A 23,548-nucleotide genomic window follows, 5' to 3' on the forward strand; every position below is an offset into this window, starting at 1 on the left:
AAATGCAATGCAATAAGATAAAGATATTAGGGGTATACAGCCAACCTTAAATAGTGGAAAGGGTGTAAAGGATGAAATACATGAAATGAGCAAAAACCACAACATCCCCTGAATAAAACACCCAAGAAAGGTTGTGAAAGAAGGTTGCAACTGTTCCAGTGAGTACAAGATGATCCAAAGGTGACATCTGACCCCTTTTGTAAGAACCTCAATAATGAGACAGGCTTTTGTAAGAACCTCAATGAGACAAGCATCACTGCACTTAAAAATGGGGAAATTTTCCAGAACAGATGAGAGAAGGAAGTGTAGGAGGATGATTAGAGAATGGCAGTAACAACATTATAAGATTGAGAAAGATCAAGCTCAGCTCAAAGACCAAATTAAATAGAGTAAAAAATGCAGCGATGAGTGAATGACAATGGAGTTCAGGAAAGTAAGCCAGAAAGAAATACTGACAAAGTGAACAGCCTGAAACATTTAAAGATGAAATCAAAGGTGGAATTAAAGAACTTATGAAGAATTTGCCAACACAAAGTGGTGAAACGTGGAACTTGCAGCCACGTCGAGTGAATAAAAGCAGATGCATGAGGGAGAAGGAAACAGAGAATTCTAGTGTAGAGTGGGAGAGGTCAAATGAGTGGGAGGTTCATGTGGAGTATAAAACTGGGAAAGACCATGAGCTGTATCTGCATTATAAATATATAATTGCCATTTTATCTTGGAAAAGTCAAATGTAACTGTTAAATTAAGCAACTTAAGAAAAAATCAAAATGTAAGCACATAATAAAAACCTAAAACATCTAATAAAAATATTACCGAATTATTGAGTTATTTGAGGATGTAACAAGACAAGTTGACGAAGGTCGAGCAGTGGATGTGGTGTATATGGATTGCAATAAGTTCCCCACGGTAGGCTCATTCAGAAAGTCAGGAGGTATGGGATATGGGGAAATTTGGCTGTCGGATACAGAATTGGCTGGCTGAAATAAGACAGTGAGCGGTATCGCATGGAAAGTAATCTGCCTGGAGGTCGATGACCAGTGGTGTTCCACAGGGATCTGTTCTTGGGCCTCTGCTCTTTGTAGTTTTTATAAATGACTTGGAATAAGTGGAAGGGTGGGTTAGTAAGTTTACAGATGATACAAAGGTCAGTGGTGTTGTAGGTAGTATTGAGGGCTGTTGCAGGCTACAACAAGACATTTACAGGATACACAGCCGGGTTGAGAAGTGGCAGATGAAGTTCAACCTGGATAAATGCGAAGTGATTCAATTTGGAAGGGTGAATTTGTATGCTGAATACAGGGTTAAAGACAGGATTCTTGGCAGTGTGGAGGAACAGCAGAATCTGGGGGTCCACATACACAGATCCCTCAAAGTTGCCACCCAAGATAATAGGGTTGTTAAGAAGGCCTAGCATTCACTAACAGGGGGATTGAGTTTAAGAGCCGCAAGGTTTTGCTGCAGCTTTATAAAACCCTGATTAGACCACACTTGGAATATGGTGTCCAGTTCTGGTCACCTCATTACAGGAAGGATCCAGATGCTTTAGAGAGGGTACAGAGGAGATTTACCAGGATGCTGCCTGGATTGGAGGGCTTGTCTTATTCAGACAGTTTGAATGAGCTAGGGCATTTCACACTGGAGAGAAGGAGGAAGAGAGGTGACTTGATGGGGGTGTACAGGGTATTAAGAGACATAGATAGAGTAGATAGCCAGAGATTTTTCCCCAAAACAGAAATGGCTATCACGAGGGGTCATAATTTTAAGGTGATTGGAGGAAGGTAGAGGGGAGATGTCAGAGGTAGGTTCTTTACGCAGAGTGGGGGGGTGCGTGGCTGCCAGCAGTGGTAGTAGAGTAAGAGACATTAGGGATGTTTAAGTGAGTGCTGGACAAGCACATGGACAGCAATAAATTGAGGGGTGTTTAGCTAGGTTGATCTTAAGATAAATGCTTGGCACAAAATCGTGGGCGGAAGGGCCTGTACTGTTCTGTGTTCTATTCCTGCAAAAGCACATCTGTCCAAGTATTTTATACAAGGGAAACATTCCATTCAGAAATTGGTCCCTATTATTGGCTACGATTTAACAAGCACAATCAAATGGCACAAACTCCTCCTCCACCTCCAGCTGCTCACTGAATCCACATACCTAGGCCATGTGCTCACTCTCATTTCTAGTGGCACCACAACCCCGCAAAAACAAAGAAGGTAAAACTGTAAATGCTTGGAAATTGGAAATAAAAATAAAAGATGCTGGAAATGTAGAGTGTGCATTCTTTCATCAGAACTAAGATCTGAAAACAAACATGCAATTTACAATGACAAAGAAAATAAGGAGACGATGGAGGAGGAGGTGAGAATCAAAAAACAAACTATTCATAGGGATGGAAATAGCCTTCCACAAGTGTTTAATGGAAAACTTTCAGATATGTTCAAAATCATCAATGAGATGATAAAAGACATAACAATGCAAAAATACTGGGGCATGTGATGATCTAAAAAAGGCTTATACAAAGAAATCCGTGATGTTAATTCCATTGCATTTTGCTCATTTGGACTTTCCATGACCTTTTATTCTACATTCTATTTTAACACCTTTTTAGCCTTAGAAGGTTGCACAAATGCTCTTTTCTGATTAACAGCTTTTATTCAGTACTCACAGCACATTTAATCCATAAACTGCCTCGCTGAGATTGGTGTATTTGTTGATTGCCAATACTATACTTTAGTTCACTTTCACACCTGGTAAAAGTGCCTGTTCATCTAACCTTCAACCTAGATGAACAAGCTACATGCAATCAATGTATGTATCTTTCCTCTTTAAGAGGCTACCTAACAGGCTGCATTTTCAGCATCTTCTGCTTTTATATCAGCCATTTCTATAAAAAGCAAGGTGGACATTAGGGCTTTTTCATCAACACTGATAATGGATTCAAAACTTCTTTCTGTTAGCAGTTGTAGCATAGGGCTGGTGTATTGAGCTTTACAGACGCCTGATGGTGCGCGTGGCAGCTTGTCAACTGCGATCAGAGATGCAACGAATTCTGAATTTTTAAATGCAATGTTCTCTGCTTTCTGACACCAGAATTTCATATAGGCATCACAGTTGTCAACTATTAAGGAAAGTTCTGTCTCTTCGCTGCCAGGCTACCGAAAGGGCAATTAGAAAAGTTTATTTAATTTTTTTTCTAAGTTACTCTTGGCGTCATAAAAAAGTCTAGATGGTTCAGGATTCCCAATTAGCAGCACTATCCTTTCCCCTAGTATTGCTGGTACAACCATGATAGTTTGCTGCTTAGCCATTTTTCCCATTCATGCACTTTGTTAAATGTTGAACATTAGTGTTTGTATCAAAGAAAATGGCTGATTATAACAGGTGTATTCAAGATTCCATTAGAAAAACTGTTTAGGATATTATTACATGCACAGTGGCCCATACTCTGCTGATTGCTTTCCCATATGTGGATTTTAACAGACTCAAATACTTCAAATTAATTGGCCTTTGCCAGCAAGACAAAATCAGATAGCCAAGGAAAACCAGCTACTGTGGCTTGTTCAAACCAGGATAAATTCAAATAAAAGTAGATTCATTTGGAGTGGACCATGAAATTTGGAGTAACCAATCAGTCTAACGAAGTCGTTTGAATTAACCATGGACTCGTGCATAGCATGGATTCCTGTACAGTTTGAATTTGAATTTATTTATAATTTTTCAAATCAGGAACACACCGCATACTCAATAACATATCACTACTGAAAATGGAGCATCTCAACAAATAATGATTGGATCACATCAATCTAAGCGAGATCTTGGATCCAAATCCAGAGTTGAAAGGACATTTCCAACCACTAAGTCACACAGGATTCCATTTAGAAGAACCTAAGTTTTGAAAGGGAAGTAAGTAGTCAAATTGTACAAATGGAAACAATGCTTGAATATTTCAACAAGATCAGAAGGTGATGGATTACACTGCCTGCGAGGACAGGTGAGGCAGGAAACTTTAAAACCTTTAAAAATTACTTGGTTGAGAACCTGAAACGTTTCAACATTCAAGGCTGTGGACCCAGTATGGGAAACTGGGACTAGTGGGACTTTTAGGCAGTACGGATTTGATGAGACAAAGGGTCTCCTCTGAATTTATATGGTTCTGTGATCTAGTAAGTTAACAGTTTCACATAGCTAAATGTGTTGATAGCTATCTATCAACAGAGTCTATATTACCATTAAGATGGAAACATGTGAGCAACTCCTATCAATTATATGCCATAAGTGTCATCCTTGCATATCTGTGACACTTCAAAATATCTACACAAAAAGGACATCGAGGCCAGAATGCCTGTAGCCTTTTTGATTGTTTGTTGATTGCAATGCCAGCAATGATTCTCCACCCCTAATTACACTGCAGATGATGGTGGTAAGCCATCTACTCGAACCACTGCAGTCCCTCTGGTGTGGTAGACTGCTGTTGGGGAGAAAATTCCATCATTTTGTCCCTGTGAAGGTGCCGGAATATAGACACAGTCATAGTCATAGAGATGTACAGCACAGAAACAGACCCTACAGTCCAACTCGTCCATGCCAACCAAATATCCCAACCTAATCTAGTCCCATTTGCCAATATTTTACCCATATCCCTCTAAACTCTTCTTATTCATATACCCATCCAGATGCCTTTTAAATGTTGCAATTATACCAGCCTCCACCACTTCCGCTGGCAGCTCGTTCCATATACACCACTCTCTGTGTGAAAAAGTTGTCTCTTTTATACCTTTCCCCTCTCACCTTAAATCTATTCCCTCTAGTTCTGGACTTTCCCACCCCAGGGAAAATACTTTGTCTATTTATCCTATCCATGCCCCTCATGATTTTATTTATACCTTTCCAGCCTGCTAAATAACTACTGTAAAGCATAGGAATTACATTTCGAATGAGACAACATTTAGACTTATAATCTCAGACCAAATCACCAAATTTATGTTGAGACCTGGCTAGGAATTGGAACTTTTACTTTTAAAGAAGGCAATGTGAGAGATTCAGGGGGCACACTATAGGAATAACACAAAATTCAACAGTTTTGAATGAACAATGAACTTTACAGTACAACATTAGAACAACAAAAAAAATCTACAATACAACTTTTTCGTAAATCCAGAATTAACATGTTCAATATGATCAAACATCCCATAGCATGCATCAAATAGCAAAAACCATCAAGATCAATCCCACAGATATGTCAGCACTACCACCACCAATCCCTCTCTCATTCCAACATTATTTGCCTAGTAGGTCATCAAATCTCATGAAACTTTACAAGTGATTCACAATTCTTCACTTCACACTAATCTGGGCTTGAAATTCCCTCTCAAAGCCACTCAATCATGGGCAGTCTCAATGACAGTTCTTGTTCTGGTTGATCGCTTTCCTTTCCTGAGTCTACACTTCTCTGCACTCTGCAAATTATACTCCCTTACAGGCACAACTCCAGCTTCTCACGAACAGCACTTTATACAACTATTACCACTCCTAGCAAGAGTGGTTCAATTGTTAGCATTGCTGCCTCACAGTGCCAGGGACCCGGGTTTGATTCCAACCTTGGGCAATTGTCTGTTTGAAGTTTGCACATTCTCCCTGAATCTGTGTGAATTTCCTCCGGATGCTCCGGTTTCCTTCCACAGTCCAAAGGTGTGCACATTAGGTAAACCGGTCATATTAAATTGCCCACTGTCCAGAGATATGCAGGCTGGGTGGATTAGCCATGGGGAGCGCAGGGTTACAGGGATGGAGTCGGGGGTTGGGTCTGGGTGGAATGCTCTTTGGAGGGTCAGTGTGGACACCATGGGTCTAATTGGCCTGCTTCCACACTGTACAGATTCTATTCAATTATTTTGAGCTCTAATTTGCTCAGTTGCTATGAAGGTTCCAAGTAATATTCCCAGTTTGATAACCTCCTCGAAAGTGTGCCACTCAACTCTCCACAGTACAAACTCTCTCAGGCCTAATACAATCATACATCCAGCAATGATTTTCAATCCTGCTTCTCAGTTATACTGAATTATTATTGGCATATGGCTTTTTCTGAACTCCTGCAGCTGAGTGCTTACTAAACAGAACTAAACCAACTATTGTAGGACTTCTCTGAATCCATGCTACACAAAACCTGTGTAGTTTAGTAGTAGTTTAACAGCATCACAGCTTTTAAAAAGAGCACTTCCAACATGGAGTCCTTCTCCAACTCTGCCTGTAATTTTTGAACTCCACTTCAATGATCTTGAATTGCAGTGAGTGACCTATTGAAAAACTTGGAATAGCCTCTCCTTTACTACCAGGCAGAATTAAATGTTGCTACCTGGCGACTCTAGCAACTGTGCATGCTCTGAATGTTACAATTCACATATTGCAGATTTGTGAGTGCAAGAAAATATGACAAAAATAATTCATCACAGACTTTCACAAAACATTATTGCTTAACTCTGTGCTATGTTTGGATTCTTAGAGATCAGTGTGTCCTATGATAAAAGATAAAGTAGCGATATACCGGGATTAAATTTCTTGTCTATAAAATGACAAGTGACACTCCATGTAACATTGTTGTCCCTAATCTCGCCCTATGAAGGTTATACTTCACTTCTAGTCTTACCTTGCAAGGAATATTCCCAGTTTGATAACCTCCTTAAAGGCATGTCACTCAGCTCTCCATAGCACCATCTCTCCCAGGCTCAATACAATTAAACATACTTTAAAATGATACACCCTTGCTCTCTTCCTTATTGATTCCACATTACCATGTGCCTCTGAATTTAATACTATATGGCTGTGTGTCTGATTATTGCTGGGAATTGGCTTTGAATCCATTATTTTTAGTAAATGGGTCAAAATTAATTAAAACATCTGAAAGTCCTTTCCCCCATTGTACATGCAAATGTACAGGCAGAATTTCCACAAGGGACTCTTCTGCCATTTGAAGTTCTTTCATCATAACTGCCAATACATGTCATACAGTTAGACTCGAAGCTCGTTACTGGGGAATTTGCGTTGTTAAAAACTTCTGTTTGAAGGTATGTATTCCTGGGGAGCGAAGTGTACTTCGGGGTCCGATAAAATACAGGGTTGGCATTTGTTATGAAGATGTGGGTGAACTGGTTTTCAATTAAGCAGAAGGGTTTTGGGGGCTCTGGTTCGTGACTTGGACTGGTTTAGACAGATTTGAATAGATTTCGGGGTACAACAAATCCCAGCAGATTTAAACACTTACAGGTTAGTGTCTGAGATCTTTAAATAAAATGTAGGTGAGACAATTTGTTTAATTTCTGTGACTTGTGGTTTATTAAATTAAAAGTGAGAGAAATGGTTCTTAAAATTGCTAAAGATGTTCCGGGATTTGACGATAGTTCTCAAATTTGCCAAAAAAGTCTAGAAGGAAAGAAAAAAGCCATACTTTTAGAATTAGCAAATATGTTAGATTTGGGTTTAACCAAGGACAAAAGTAAAGCTGAAATTGTAAGGGAGTTACTCAAACAGACAGGTGCAGCAGAGGTAGAAAATCTTAAATTACAATTGAGGAAAATGGAGTTAGAAGATAAAGAGAGAGCGAGAGAGAGAGGAAAGGAGAGGGAGAGAAAAAGAAACATAGAGCGAAGAGAGGGGGAGAGAGGAGAAAGAGAGAGGAAAAAGAGAGAGACAAGATTCTTGGCTGAGCAAAGAGAGAGAGAAGAAAGGGAGAAAGAAAAGGGGAGGAAGAAAGAGAAAGTTCTTAGCTGAGCAAAAAAGAGACAGAATTTGAACGTGAGAAGTTGCAATGTAGTCAGTAAAGTTGACAGGATGGAGATTAAAAGAGAAGGTAGTGATATATATAAATATGTCAAAACTCTGCCACATTTTGATGAGAAAGATGTCGAAGCCTTCTTTATTTCATTTGAAAAATTTGCGAGGCAGATGGAGTGGTCCGAGGATTTATGGGTAATGCTAGTTCAGACTAAATTGGTAGGCACAGCTAGTGAGGTATTTGCTGCACTCTCAGATGAGGTGTCAATAGGTTAAACAGGTTATTGTAAGTGCTTATGAATTGGTACCAGAAGCACACACACAGCAGTTCAGAAACACAAAGAAGGAACCAAGTCAGACTTATGTTGAGTTCGAAAGAATTAAATATAGTCACTTTGATCAATGGGTGTGTGCTTTGAAAATAGATAGGACATTTGAGAGATTATTCTGCTGGAAGAGTTTAAAAATTCACTTTCAGAGATGGTAATATATTCACGTGGAGGAACAGGAAGTGAGAAGGGCAGCAGAATTAGCAGATGAGTATATGTTGGGGCAAAAGACAAGCTTCTGGCCAGAATTTCGTCCTGTGAGGGACAGAAAGTTGGGAGAAGGGCAGATCTTACACTACTAAACCAAGAGTAGAGAACCCTGGTAAAAATTTACCACAGGATAAAAAAAAAGCCCAAGAGGGTGGCAAGGAGGTGAGCGACCTCAGGTGTTTCCACTGTGGTAAAGTGGGACACGTAAAGACACAGTGCTGGTCATTAAAGAAAGGCACTGTGGGAAAAGATGTGGTAAAAGAAGCTAAGCATTAGTGAAGCTAGTAAAGGAAATGCCAAGAAAATTTGAAGAGCTGCAAGACAATAAAAGATATTATGTGGATGCGTACTCTGAAAATGAGGTAGAGAATATTCTGGAGGGTTATTATCTAAAAGATAGAATCCTAAGACGGAAATGGAGACCATGGCAGGTTAACGTAGAGGAGAAGTGGGCTGAAGTGACCCAGATTGTGTTGCCGGTAGCATACAGACAGGTGTTGTTACGGGTAGCACATGAACTACCTGTAGGAGGTCACCTAGGGATAACAAAAGACTCAGGCTAAGGTACAAAAACATTTTTATTGGCCTGGAATGCACAAGGATATGGTTAACTTTTGCCATACATGTCATACATGCCAAATGCCAAATACAGCCCTTTTGTTGTCAATTCCCACATTTGAAGAACCTTTCACACGGATTATAATTGATTGTGTACGTCCCATCCAGAGAAATAAAAGTGGGAACCAGTATTTGTTAAACATAATGAATGTGTCTACCAGATTTCCGGAGGCAATTCCAGTACGGAGTATCAAGCAAAAAGGGTAGTACAGAAATTAGTAGCTTTCTTCGCACAGTATGGGCTACCCAGAGAGATTCAGTTGGACCAAGCGTCAAATTTTACTGCTCTGTGTTTATGGATAGCTTAGCACTTTAATCCTGAATCCCAGGGAGCTTTAGAAAGATGGCATCAGACCTTGAAGACCATGTTGAGAGTATACTTTCAGGATTACCCGAATGATTGGGATAAAGGTATCCCATTCATATTGTTTGCCATTAGAGATGCCCCAAATGAATCTATTCAGTTTACTCCCTTTGAGTTCATATTCGGTCATGAAGTGAGAGGCCCTTTGAAATTAATGAAAGAAAAATTGACAGGACGAGAGTCGGAGGTCTCACAATTAATTATATATCGGGGGGGGGGGGGGGGGGGGGGGGGGGGGGGTGAGGGAGAGATTAAACCAAGTACGTGAGTTAGCTAAACAGCATCTAAAGAGGGCACAATATAGAATGAAGCAGGTGGTAGATAAAAGTTCTGAGACTCAAATGTTTTCCCATACGGGTTTGTACTGTTACCAATGATAGGAGATCCTTCAAAGCCAGGTTTAGTGGTCCCAATCAAATTAAGCAAAGGTTGAGTCGGGTGAACTATTTAGTAAAGATGCCAGATTGGAAAGAAAGGGTATCACGTATGTCACGTGAACATGTTGAAACTGTATTACACTAGCAAGAAAGAATATGAGAAACAGGTGTTAGTTAATGCCCGCAGAGTGAGGAATCAAATCCAGACGATATGGATTTTAAGGTACCTCAAAATAGATTAAAAAATGAAGTAGTCCTTGAGGAGTGGGATCGGTTAATAAGGTATCTGTCTCAGGAGCATAGAATGGAGCTGAAAGATTTGTTACTGCAGTATAAGGACATATGAAACATCAAATGAGGAGGACTAATGCTATTGTACATGAAGTAGATGCAAGGAATACTGCTCTGATAAAACAATACCCTTCTCGGCTTAATCCTCCCAAAGCCAGACAGGTCCAGATGGAGGTGGAGGCCATGATCGACAAGGACATCATCGAACCAAGCCAGAGCGAGTGGAGTTTGCAGATCGTCTTAGTTCCCAAACTGGATGAAACTCAACAATTCTGCGTGGATTATTGGAAGGTCAACGCTGTTACAAAATCAGACTCATCTCCAATTCCTGGACTGGAGGACTGTACCGAGAAAGTTGGATAAGCCAGTTACATCACCAAGTTGGACTTAATATGTGGTTACTGGCACGGTTACTGTGGTTACATTTATCAGAGCTGGCAAAAGAAATTTCTGTGTCTGTAACCATAAATGGGCTATACCAGTTTAAAGTGATGCCCTTTGGAATGAAGAACAGGCTCATGAACAGAGTTGTGGCTGGGTTAATAAACTGTGCAGTCTACTTGGACGTTGTAGTGATCTTTCATAAGTCCTGGAAAGATCACATGGTACAGTTGGCAGAGCTCTTTCAACAACTACGAGAAGCAAAACTGGTGATAAACGTAAATAATACGAAATTTGCGAAAGCAGAGATGATGTTCTTGGGACATAACAGCAGTCACGGAAGGTTGACATGGAATACAAAGACGAAGGCTATCAAGGAATTTCCATACCAACTTCAAAGACAGAGGTGCTTTGATTCATAGGATTCAGGAAGAACACAAAGTTTCGGTGGACAGAACCATGCCAGGAGGCATTCGACCATTTGAAAGCGTTATTAACCACCAAACCAGTTTTAGCTACACAAAACTTTTCAAAACATTTTAAGGTCGCCATCGATGCTAGTGACATTGGAGTTGCGAGCTGTACTCCTTCAAGAAGATGAGGATAGGATTGAACTGCCAATTCATTACTTTTTGAAGAAGATCAACATCCACCAGAGGAAATACTCCACAATCGAAAAGTAACGATTGAGTTTGGTACAGGCCCTACAACATTTTAATGTGTATGTCACAAACAATGGGTCAGAGATAGTTATGTACACTGACCACAATCCACTTACATTCTTAGAATGTTTTAAAAATAAGAATATGAGACAATTTTATTGGAGTCTTATGTTACAGACTTTTAACTTTAAAATCATACACGTTGCGGGTCGGAAGAATGTAATTGAAACTGCGTTATCACGGATTTAACTGATACAGTTTAGATGAGATCTGTTTTTATTTAATGTTATATAGGTACATGGGAAGAAGTTAAGATGAACTTACATTAAAGTTATCTGTATGTTACGAAATGTGTTTAAAAATAGAAAAGAAAAGAAGCCATCTTTTCATTATGATGGTTCCTTTTTTTTCTTAAGGGTGTGGTGTTATGAACATGTGGGTGAACTATACCTTTTAAGCGAGTTAAAAGCTAGCAGTGACAGCAACGAGTGTTCTCAATAAGACACAATGTAACATGTGTTCCAGCTACTGGAGTAGCTGGTTGCCTGGAAACAACAAAAAAACAGATTCGAATTAGGCCAATAATTTAAATTATGCCCTGAAAATTACCACCTCCAATCAAATTTGAATTAAGTATATTGACAATCTGAAAAGCCAATGACAAAATCTGATGCTTTGGAGGTATGAAAACAGGGAAAATTGAACAGTTGAGAGGACAACTGCCAAGCCCCAGCATGTAAACAGGCTGCCTGAAAAATAGCTCTCTTAAAAGGTACCTTTTTTGACCAGAAGCAGAAATTCCGAAGAAGAAAGCTGCCCGGATTTGAGATAATAAGTTTTGTTTCGTAAATCTTAATTGAGAGTTTTATTGGACTAGTATTATAGAAGGCAAAGTAAAAGAAAGGTTTGAGTAAGGACTTGTGAATAGTTGTTAGTTAATTATTCTCTGTTATACTTTAAGAAATAAAGCTGTTAATTTTTACTTTAAATATTTCTTGGCCAATCCAAATTTTACAGATTACTGCACGGGTTAAATATTTTGAGTTGCTGGTTTTAAATTAAGCAGGAGGTCGAATTTGAAAGCTAAGTACAGGATTAAGGATAGGATTCTTGGCAGTGTGGAGGAACAGAGGGATCTTGGTGTGCAGGTACATAGATCCCTTAAAATGGCTACCCAAGTGGACAGGGTTGTTAAGAAAGCATATCGTGTTTTGGCTTTCATTAACAGGGGGATTGAGTTTAAGAGTCGTGAGATCTTGTTGCAGCTCTATAAAACTTTGGTTAGACAGCACTTGGAATACTGCGTCCAGTTCTGGTCGCCCTATTATAGGAAAGATGTGGATGCTTTGGAGAGGGTTCAGAGGAGATTTAACATGGGCGGCATGGTGGCACAGTGGTTAGCACTGCTGCTCAACAGTGCCAGAGACCCGGGTTCAATTCCCGCCTCAGGCGACTGACTGTGTGGAGTTTGCACGTTCTCCCCGTGTCTGCATGGGTTTCCTCCGGGTGCTCCGGTTTCCTCCCACAGTCCAAAGATGTGCAGGTCAGGTGAATTGGCCATGCTAAATTGCCTGTAGTCTTAGGTAAGGGGTAAATGTAGGGGTATGGGTGGGTTGCGCTTCGGCGGGTCGGTGTGGACTTGTTGGGCCGAAGGGCCTGTTTCCACACTGTAAGTAATCTAATCTAATCTAACCTAATCTACCAGGATGCTGCCTGGACTGGAGGGCTTATCTTATGAAGAGAGGTTGACCGAGCTCGGACTTTCTTCACTGGAGAAAAGGAGGAGGAGAGGGGACCTAATTCAGTATACAAGATAATGAGAGGCATAGATAGAGTCGATAGCTAGAGACTATTTCCCAGAAATGACTAACACGAGGGGTTATAGTTTTAAGCTGGTTGGAGGAAAGTATAGAGGGGATGTCAGAGGCGGGTTCTTTACACAGAGAGTTGTGAGAGCATGGAATGCGTTGCCAGCAGCAGTTGTGGAAGCAAGGTCATTGGGGACATTTAAGAGACTACTGGACATGCATATGGTCACAGAAATTTGAGGGTGCATACCATGAGGATCAGTGGTCGGCACAACATCGTGGGCTGAAGGGCCTGTTCTGTGCTGTACTGTTCTATGTTCTATAACCACATTACAGTACTTAGTAAACTATTGCAGGAACTCTTAAGGTTGGCACAGCTTTGAAAAAGTTAAAGCAAATTGTCTTTTGAGTAACTGTGCATCCAATTGCATTCACCGAATTTACATTTACAGCAATGTATCAGAAGAGACGAATGCTAACCAAACATGGTTATCAAATCATTTAAAACATCCATTTCTTTTGACATATCAATAACTAAAACATGAAGAAAATCATAGTGCTTTCAGAATGATGAAACTTGACAAAATTGTCTTTTATGTGCTTAAAGAGCTACCTTCTAGTTTTACATGAGGGTTTCAGCCTCTCAAAGAAATCTAGTATTGAAATCTATACTCTGACTTCCAGCTCTCACTTTCCTGGCCTCAGGGAATTCTGCAGCTCGAGTTTGCATGGCATGTCCAATCTCTCATTGTGTCAGTAAAATCCTGTCATTGCTGTTTTTCTTGTGACATAATAGCTGATTGCACTACCAGCAACTGTTTCGAAATGGGCTAGAGAGGAACTCTTAATCATGTACTGTAATATTTACTTTGTCTACTGTGACTGGTATATTAAACTGCACAAGTTTTACTTCAAAGACAGGTGAGAGGCGGGCACAAATAGCACAATTCTGTCTTACTGATATTTTGGATATTGCATAAGAAAGTTACTTTGCAAAAAGCATTTCTTTCCCTTTCATTCCAAGTACACTGTAGTTTAGGATTGGTAAAATAGATCAAATTAGGACAAGAAACATAGTGTGAGATGAATTTTAGAACTTTTTTTGCAGACATCTTCCTTCACTACTCTAAGACAAAGATATCTTTCATCAGTAATTGACAATCTTGAAATTGCCTTACAAGGTGATGAGATTCCACCCTTTGCATGTTCCTGACTTCAGTATCAACCCTCATGCTTCCAAGTTCTGGGATCTTTCCACCACTACCCTAATGTCAAAAACACCCAGTAAACAAACACAAATATTCCACCCTCCAAACCCTAAGATCCTTCTCCACAATAAATCTCAAAATCCCTTCTCAAAACTGGCTAGTAAACTTCAGTTGTTGTTAGAAACCCAGGTGCACCTCCTGCCCACTACTACTAAGCCCCATGTAGTTAACCTACATTCTGCTTCATGTAGTTCTCCTATAATGCGGGTTTATTAAACGTGATTTGTGAATTGCCGATTTTTTTAATACAGCGAAGTCTGGGTGGCACGGTGGCTCAGTGGTTAGCACTGCTGCCTCACAGCGCCAGGGACCCAAGATTTGATTCCAGCCTCAGCCGACTGTCTGTGTGGAGGCGTGGCCATTTCAGAGACATGGATAGAGCAGGAACAGGAATGCTTGCTGTATATTCCAGGATTTAGATGTTTCAGTGAGAACAGAGAAGATGGTAAAAGAGCAGGTGTGTGGCAGTGTTATTCAAGGACAGTATTAGGGTAGCAGAAAGGATGTTTGAGGACTCATCTACCGAGGTGGTATGGGCTGAGGTTAGAAACAGGAAAGGAGAGGTCACGTTGTTGGGTGTTTTGTAGTTCCAGACATGTAGAGGAAAGAATAGCAAACATGGGGCGGCATGGTGGCTCAGTGGTTAGCACTGCTGCCTCGTAGCACCAGGGTCCCAGGTTTGATTCCAGCCTCGGGAGACTGTGTGGAATTTGCACATTCACCCCGTGTCTGCGTGGGTTTCCTCCGGGTGCTTCGGTTTCCCCCCACAGTCCAAAGATATGCAGGTTAGGTGAATTGGCCATGCTAAATTGCCCATACTGTTAGGAGTATTAGTCAGAGGGAAATGGGTCTGGGTGGGTTACTCTTCAGAGAGTCAGTGTGGACTAGTTGGGCCGAAGGGCGTGTTTCCACACTGTAGGGAATCTAATCTAATAATCTAATAATTCTGGATAGGAGCGAGGGTAACAGGGTAGTTGTTATGGGGACTTTAAATTTCAAAATATTGACTGGAAATACTATAGTTCGCATACCTTAGATGGGTCAGTTTATGATCAATCTGTGCAGGAGTGTTTCCTGATACAGTAAGTAGAAGGACAACAAGGGACGAGGCCATGTTGGATTTGGTACTGGGTAATGAACCGGGCCAGGTGTTAGATTTGGAGGTAGGTAAGCACTTTGGTGATAGTGACCACAATTTGGTTATGTTTGCTTTATTGATGGAAAAGGATAGGTATATAATGCAGGATAAGAGTTATAGCTTGGGGGAAAAGCAATTATAATGCAATTAGGCAAGATTTAGGATGCAAAGGATGGGGAAGGATGGGCACAATACAAAAGTAGTGCGTATTCAAGGAACAGCTACTGCATGTCCTTGATAAGTGTACACCTGTCAGACAGGGAGGAAGCAGTCAAGCAAGGAAGTAGTGGTTTACTAAAGAAGTTGAATCTCGTGTCAAGAGGAAGAAGAAGGCTTATGTTAGCATGAGATGTGAAGGCTCAGTTACGGTGCATGAAAATTACAAGTTAACCAGGAAAGACGTAAAGAGCGAGCTAAGAAGAGCCAGGAGGGGACATGAGAAGTCGTTGGCAGGTATGATCAAGGAAAACCTTTCTGTAGATATATCAGGAAAAAAAAATGACTAGAGAAGGATTAGGGTCAATCAAAGACAGTACTGGGAAGTTGTGCATGGAGTCAGAAGAGATAGGAGAAGCGCTAAATGAATATTTTTTATCAGTATTCATACTGGAAAAAGACAATGTTGTTGAGGAGAATACTGAGATACAGGCTACTAGACTAGACAGGATTGAGGTTCACAAGGAGGAGGTATTTGCAATTCTGGAAAGTGAAAATAGATAAGTCCCATGGGCTGGATGGGATTTATCCTAGGATTCTCTGGAGAGCCAAGGAGGATACTGCAAAGCCTTCAGCTTTGATCTTTATGTCGTCATTGTCTACAGGAATCATGCCAGAAGACTGGAGGATAGCAAATGTTGTCCCCTTTTTCGAGAAGGGGAGTAGAGACAAACCTGGTAATTATAGGCTAGTGAGCCTTCCTTCGTTTGTGGGTAAAGCGTTGGAAAAGATTAAAAGAAATAGGATATATAATCATCGAAAGAGGAATAAGTTGATTAGGGATTGCCAACACAGTCTTATGAAGCATAGGTCGTACCTCACAGACCTTATTGAATTCTTTAAGATGGTAACCAAACAGATGGATGAGGGTAAAGTGGTTGATGTTGTGTACATGGATTTCAGTAAGACATTAGATAAGGTTCCCCACAGTAGGCTAATGCACAAAATATGCAGGCATGGGATTAAGGGTGATTTAGTTTGGATCAGAACTTGACTAGCTGAAAGAAGACAGAGGGTGGTGGTTGATGGAAAATGTTCGCAGTGTATCGCAAAGATCTGTTTTGGTGCCACTGCTGTTTGTCACTTTTATAAAGGACCTAGATGAGGGCGTAGAAAGATGGGTTAGTAAAGTTACAGATGACACTAAAGTCGGTGGAGTGGTGGATAGTGCTGCAGGATGTTGCAGGTTACAGAGGGACCTTGATAAGCTGCAGAGCTGAGCTGAGAAGTGGCAAATGGAGTTAAATGCTGAAAACTGTAAGGTGATTCAGTTTGGAAGGAGCGACAGGAATAAAGCGTACTGGGCTAATGGCAAGATTTGTGGTGCTGTACATAAGCAGAGAGATCTCGGTGTCCATGTACATAGATCCCTGAAAGTTGCCACCCAGGTTGTTGTTAGAAGGCTATTATTGGTAGAGGGATTGAGTTATGGAGCTACGAGGTCATGCTGCAGCTGTACAAAACTCTGGTGCGGCCACACTTGGGAGTATTGTGTACAGTTCTGGTCACTGCATTATAGGAAGGATGTGGAAGCTTTGAAAAGAGTTCAGAGGAGATTTACCAGGATGTTGCCTGGTATGGAGGGAAGGACTTAGAAGGAAAGGCTGAGGGACTTGAGGCTGTTTTCGTTCGACAGAAGAAGGTTGAGACGTGACAACTGAGACATCTAAGATGATCAGAGGGTTACATAGGGTGGACAATGAGAGCTTTTTTCCTTCGTGATAGCAAGCACGAGGGGACATAACTTTAAATTGAGGGGTGATAGATATTGGAGAGATGTCAAAGGTAATTTCTTTACTCAGAGAGCAGTAGGGGCGTGGAACGCACAGCCTGCAACTGTAGTACGCTCCCCAACTTTAACGTCATTTAAATGGCCATTGGAAAAACATATGGATGAAAATGGAATAGTGCAGGATTGGTTCCACAGGGTGGTGCAATATCAAGGGCTGAAGGGCCTTTACTGCACTGCAATGTTCTGTGTTCTATTCTCCTCGTGTCTGTGCAGATTTTCTCTGGATTCCCCAGTTTTCTTCCACAACCAAAAGATGTGCAGGTCAGATGATTGGCCATGCTAAATTGCCCATAGTGTTCAGGGATGTGTAGTTTAGGTGCATTAGTCATGGGAAATGTAGAGTTATACGGTAGGAGAATGGGTGTGGATGGGTTACTCTGCAGAGGGTCAGTGTGGACTCGTTGGGCCAAAGGGCCTGTTTCCGCACTGTAGGGATTCTATGAAAACGTCTCTCCAGTCGGAGGACAAGAAGCTGGGAAGAATCTGTTAATTTAAGAACCTGACTTGAACTAAGAGTGAAATTTCATTGCAATTGACTAACGGTAAAAGGACAGTGTTGAGGAGCAGTTTGAAACTTGGCTTTGTTTTTTGTATTAAGAGCTTTTTCTCTCTTTTTATTTAAGAAATATGTTTGAACATTAAAGAATATTTGTAGACTCATGTGAAATTATTTCAATAACTAATCACTATGGTAATCAACTGCAAAAAAGTGACTAGTACAGGGGCTTGGACATGGTCAGTCAGCCGCTCAGGGTGGTTAGATTCAAGAAACTTTGTACATAGTGGTTGAGGGACAGAAAGGTGGGTTGGCACACTGCTACTTTTGCTGTATGTGTGGGGGCTGTACAGAAGAGGTTCAGGGTTAGTCAGGGTCAGATGTTAGTAAGGATGAGAGAAGAGTGGGGAAGCTGTTGTTGCAGGAAATGATGGGTACAATCGCAAAGATGAAGTGTGAAGTGTCATCGAGAAGATGGTGGCACTTTCACTGGCAGAGTGGAGAAGGCCACTGATCTCCTTCCTACATTCTGTGTATTCCTATGATGGTTGAGACTGCACTGGCCTGGATGGTAACCCTGGTCCAGGTTAGCATGGTTGTAATAGAATGGCATCCTCTGTTGGCCTGGGAGAAAAGAGCACCCCATCCCTATCAGCAGCATCTTCATGTCCCTGTCCACAAAGAGAGACCCAATTTTCCATTGTCTTGTCCAGGACCAATGTCAGGAACCGTGCAGGGCAGCTCCGGACTGATAGCAGTTGTCCGAATGCACAATGTCTTTTTAAAGATGGTGCTGGACCACAGATGTTGGTCAATTCTGAGATATCCAGGAAGTGGTGAGTTGTTTTGGAAATTGCACATGGAATGATAATTATAGAATGTGTGAGAGGGGCACCGAAGGGTGGGGTAGGTAATAAATCAGGCTGGTTTTGTAAAATAAGGTGATAGACCAAGCATCACGATATGAAACCCTCTGAGAAACTTGACAAAACTGACACTTAGCGAAAGAAATGACGATTCAGCCCTTGATCTATCAAGGCAAGTTTCATTTTAAGATCTGACTTGTGCATTGATGGGTTCAGAAGACTGGTTAGAATGCAATGCATCCAGCAGGAATAGTTGCCAATCAAGAATAATCAGTTGAAGATTCTCATGAATTGCACTATGCAGTACAGGTCAATTACAACAGGTCCAACATTTAGCTCGACTGTACTATCATTTGTGGTAGGCTAACTACTATTTTTGTTAAAATTTGTATTGATTTGCCCCAACCCTGTTTTTCCCTTAGATCGCTTTATTTCTAATGCACCATTTTCCACAACCCAACATCGCACATGAATGCAACTACGGCATTACAGGAGAACTATCTGTACGTGACTGCAGAGTTTTATAAAAGATATAATGCAGAGACAGATATTTGTTAATTGAACACATATTAATAATCGAGGTCACTCATTTGTACTTTTCACAAATACAAATCATGGAATGTGATGACCAAAACACTGGTTGAAAACCACAATGTCATATAATTAAAGCAGAATTAGATTAATCATAGTAAATTAGTGCCCTGATAATAAATAATGTGATAAAGCAGTCCCTCACTGTAGCAATGCTGGTTCAGATAGCAACAGCACAATAAAGCATGATAGTGCAGCACACATTTTTCATTTAGGACACTTAAATGTGTGCTACACTTTGAAAAAGGGACAAAAAAAAGTGCAAGGAAACTTTCCAGGAACAGCAAAGATTCTGAGCTTACACATCTAAATACCTTAAATGACTTTCCCAAATAGATTTTACAAAAGACAAACCCATGATTTTGATTTCTATTCTGAATAGCAATCAAACACTGGTTTAACACACGTAGTGTGATCTCAATAACAATTAGACTGAGGGGAACTAAAGTTCATTTTCAGAATAGAAAACACCATGCATTAATTACTTAATGGCCCTGTTTTTTTTTAAACAAAAGCATTTTATCTAGTTATCATGAGCCATGTCATAGCTCTGTGTCTGTGTGTTTTCAACAACTTCAACCATTTTGAACGTATGGAACAACCATTTTTAAAAATACTTTCAATTGTTTTGGTTTTAAATCATTTCATTATACTTACTTGGCAGTTGACTCCTCATCATATTTTGTTTTCAAATCAAATAGCTCAGTCTGAGTTGATTCCAGGGCTGCAAAAAAAAAATAGCTTCAATAAAAGCCAAGAATGAAATGGTTTAAGGAAACATTTTCAGCTGATCATGCAGTTAATTGTTTAGTAAATCGAGATCTTTTGAATTCTGAAAGAGGATAACTGGCCTCACAATGTTAACTCTAAGTTAAAAATCACACAACACCAGGTTATAGTCCAACAGGTTCATTTGGAAGCACTAGTTTTGGAGCGCTGCTCCTTTCTCAGGGGGTTGTCGGGTATAAGATCGTAAGACACAGAATTTATAGCACAGGTTTACAGTGATGCAACTGAAATGATACATTGAAAAAGACCTGGATTGTTTAAGTCTCTAATCTTTTAGAATGACCATGTTGATTTTAGTTCTTTCATATTTAAATTTTAAAAGTTACATTCTCAAGTGAACTTTAACATGTTAGCCCAGATAATGCATTGAAGGTAAAGTTAAAGTCTATTTGTTTGTGCCTCAATGTTCTGACAGATTCTATTTCTAAAAAAGGGATTTACAGAATCTTGTATAAATTCATGCAGTTTTTGAGCAAAATAAAGTACAATTCTGCAAGTACAAGTTCACCCCACAAACGTATAGGCATGTGTGTGCATGTGAGGTGTGTGGGGAGGTGTGGGGAGGTGTGTATGTGTGAGCATATGAGAGACAGCTTGTGTATGAGAGAGCGTCTGCGTGAATGAATGGGTTTGCAGGAGTGTGCGCGTGCGCGCGCGCACGTGCGAGACAGAGACAGACAGAGAGTGTGTAGTGCAGTGGAGTCACCTATAGTGTGACATGAACCCTAGGTCCCAGTTGAGGGCACCCTCATGGGTACTGAACTTGGATATCAGCCTATGCTCGGCCATTTTGCGTTGTTAGGTAAAAACAATGACTGCAGATGCTGGAAACCAAATTCTGGAGTAGAGTGGTGCTGGAAAAGCACAACAGTTCATGCAGCATTCGAGGATCCAACGCCATTTTGCGTTGTTGCCTGCCCCGAAGACTGCCTCTTTTTAAATCCACAAATACTTCCAGTCCTGCCGAGTTTCTTCAGCAATTTCAGGTTTTCTTTGTTCTAGATTTTTTGAAGCTGTTTGAAGTCACGTTTGTCAAGTAGTATAATGAATATTATGGAATGAGCAATTGATTGAATTTAAGGAGAAGGCTGCCTTTAGCTGCAAGAGTAACTGGGCCTAAACAAACCAACTTAAAAATAAATTGGCATGCTTTCCACAACTTGAAGGAATAATTCATGTTATTTTTAGTTCTTAAATAGCTAAATAAACAATAAATTGCTTATAGACATTACTATTAAACTCAGTTTACATTCAATTTCTTTTTTCTCTCAGGTTTTAGTGGTGGGGAGGTGTCATGCTAGCTGCATGAGAGAATACTACCTATTTTAGGAACCCAATATCAACTTTTAAGTCCAAAATTGTTCATGACAGAATGAATCTAATCTAATTCAATAACCCAATTGTACCAAGATAGAATTTTTCAATTTTCCACACAAGCTATCCGATGTGACATTTCACTATAACATCACAGGACCTATATTCACTAGAAACATGATTGTTGACAATAGAAAATTCATTTCATTGAATAACTTCATATTCTGTACGCAGCAATGGCCACCATCTGGCCAGTCAAGGCTTAATTTCAATCCACTTCGAAGCAGCAAACTGCCTTGACTAGCTCCCCCATTCATAATATTATAATACAGGAAATATAATTAGAACCACTTGACGATGAACAAAGGTTTTAAAATCAAAATGACATTTTTTAATGCAGGATGAAAGGAAAATCCTCGAAACTGTCACCTGTAGTATTAATAATGTACCCAGTATCGAGAGGAGGCAGCATTTCCACATACTGAACAACCTCGATTATCCGAACGTGACGGGTGGGAAGTACTTTGTTCGGATAACTGAGTTCGGATTTCTGATTATTCAGATAATGGATAGCATTTTTACGGGACCTTGATCGGAAATCTGAAATTCGGGTAATCGAGGTTGTTCTCTATTCTCCAAACTTGCAGATGACACTAAGCTGAGTGGCAGTGTGTGCTGTGAGGAGTATACTAAGAGGCTGCCGGGTGGGTTGTACAGACTGGCTGAGCAAGTACTTGGCAAGTGCAAAATAAGATGGATAAATGTGAGGTTGACCATGTTGTTTGCAAAAACAGGAAGACAGATTAATATCTGAATGGTGGCAGTTTAGGAAAAGGTGAGGTGCAACAAGATCTGGCTGTCATGGTGCAACAGTTGCTGAAGGTGGGCTTGCAGGTGGTGAGGAAAGCTAATGGCATGCTGGCCTTCACAGCAGGAGGATTTGAGTATCGGAGTAAAGATGTCTTGCTGCAGTTATGCCACCTCGAGTATTGTGTACAGTTTTGGTCTCCTAATCTGAGGAAGTACATTCTTACTACTGAGGGAGTCCAGTGAAGGTTCACCAGACTGATTCCTGGGATGGCAGGACTGACATATGAAGAAAGACGGGATCGACTGGGCTTGTACTCACTGGAATTTAGAAGAATGAGGGGGATGTCACAGAAACATACAAAATCCTGATTGGACTGGACAGGCCAGATGCGGGAAGAATGTTCCTGATGGGGAAATGGGGGGGGTAGACTGACCAGAAGTAGGGGTCACATTCTAAGAATAAGGGGTAAGCTATTCAGGACTGAGATGAGGAAGAATTTCTTAACTCAGAAAGGTGTGAACCTGTGATATTCTCTCCAACAGGAAGATGTTCAGGCCACTTTATTAGACATATTCAAGAGGGAGCTGGACATGTCTCTTGCAGCTAAAGGCATCAAAGAGGTATGGAGAGAAAATGGGAATGGGATATTTAGAACATAGAACAGTACAGCACAGAACAGGCCCTTCAGCCCACGATGTTGTGCTGACCATTGATCCTCATGTAAGGCAAACCTAATGTACAAACCCTCAAATTTCTGTGACCATATGCATGTCCAGCAGTCTCTTAAATATCCCCAATGACCTCGCTTCCACAACTGCTGTTGGCAACGCATTCCATGCTCTCACAACTCTCTGCGTAAAGAACCCGCCTCTGACATCCTCTCTATACTTTCCGCCAAACAGCTTAAAACTATGACACCCTGTGTTAACAATGTCTGCCATGGGAAAAACTCTCTGGCTATCAACTCTATCTATGCCTCTCATTATCTTGTACACCTCAATTCGGTCCTCTCTCTCCCTTCTTTTTTCCAATGAAAAAAGTCCGAGCTCAGTCAACCTCTCTTCGTAAGATAAGCCCTCCAATCAAGGCAGCATCCTGGTAAACCTCCTCTGAACCCTCTCCAAAGCATCCACATCTTTCCTATAATACGGCAACCAGAACTGGACACAGTATTCCAAATGTGGTCTAACCAAAGCCCTGAAGAAGGGCTTATGCCCGAAACGTCGATTCTCCTGTTCCCTGGATGCTGCCTGACCTGCTGCACTTTTCCAGCAACACATTTTCAGCTCTAACCAAAGTTTTACAGAGCTGTAACAAGATCTCACGGCTCTTAAACTCAATCCCCCTGTTAATGAAAGCCAAAACACCATATGCTTTCTGAACAACCCTGTCCATTTGGGTGGCCATTTTAAGGGATCTATGTACCTGCACACCAAGATCCCGCTATTCCTCCACACTGCCAAGAA

General features: G+C 40.8%; 1 protein-coding gene across 6 annotated transcripts in view; it reads right to left on the reverse strand.

Moving 5' to 3' along the window:
• LOC122564179 (protein CASP-like) overlaps positions 1-23,548 on the reverse strand; it is a 632,323-nt gene that overhangs the window by 247,902 nt on the left and 360,873 nt on the right. For all 6 annotated transcript variants that reach the window (XM_043718862.2, XM_087977575.1, XM_087977578.1 and 3 more), the window contains exon 8: positions 19,826-19,892. In XM_043718862.2, coding sequence (XP_043574797.1) covers positions 19,826-19,892 — 67 coding nt within the window. The remainder of the gene's footprint in view (positions 1-19,825; positions 19,893-23,548) is intronic.

The sequence above is a fragment of the Chiloscyllium plagiosum genome, unplaced genomic scaffold (genome assembly GCF_037043375.1).
Source record: "Chiloscyllium plagiosum isolate Xiang-an unplaced genomic scaffold, Cpla_swu_hap1 HiC_scaffold_31, whole genome shotgun sequence".
Classification (NCBI taxonomy): domain Eukaryota; kingdom Metazoa; phylum Chordata; class Chondrichthyes; order Orectolobiformes; family Hemiscylliidae; genus Chiloscyllium; species Chiloscyllium plagiosum.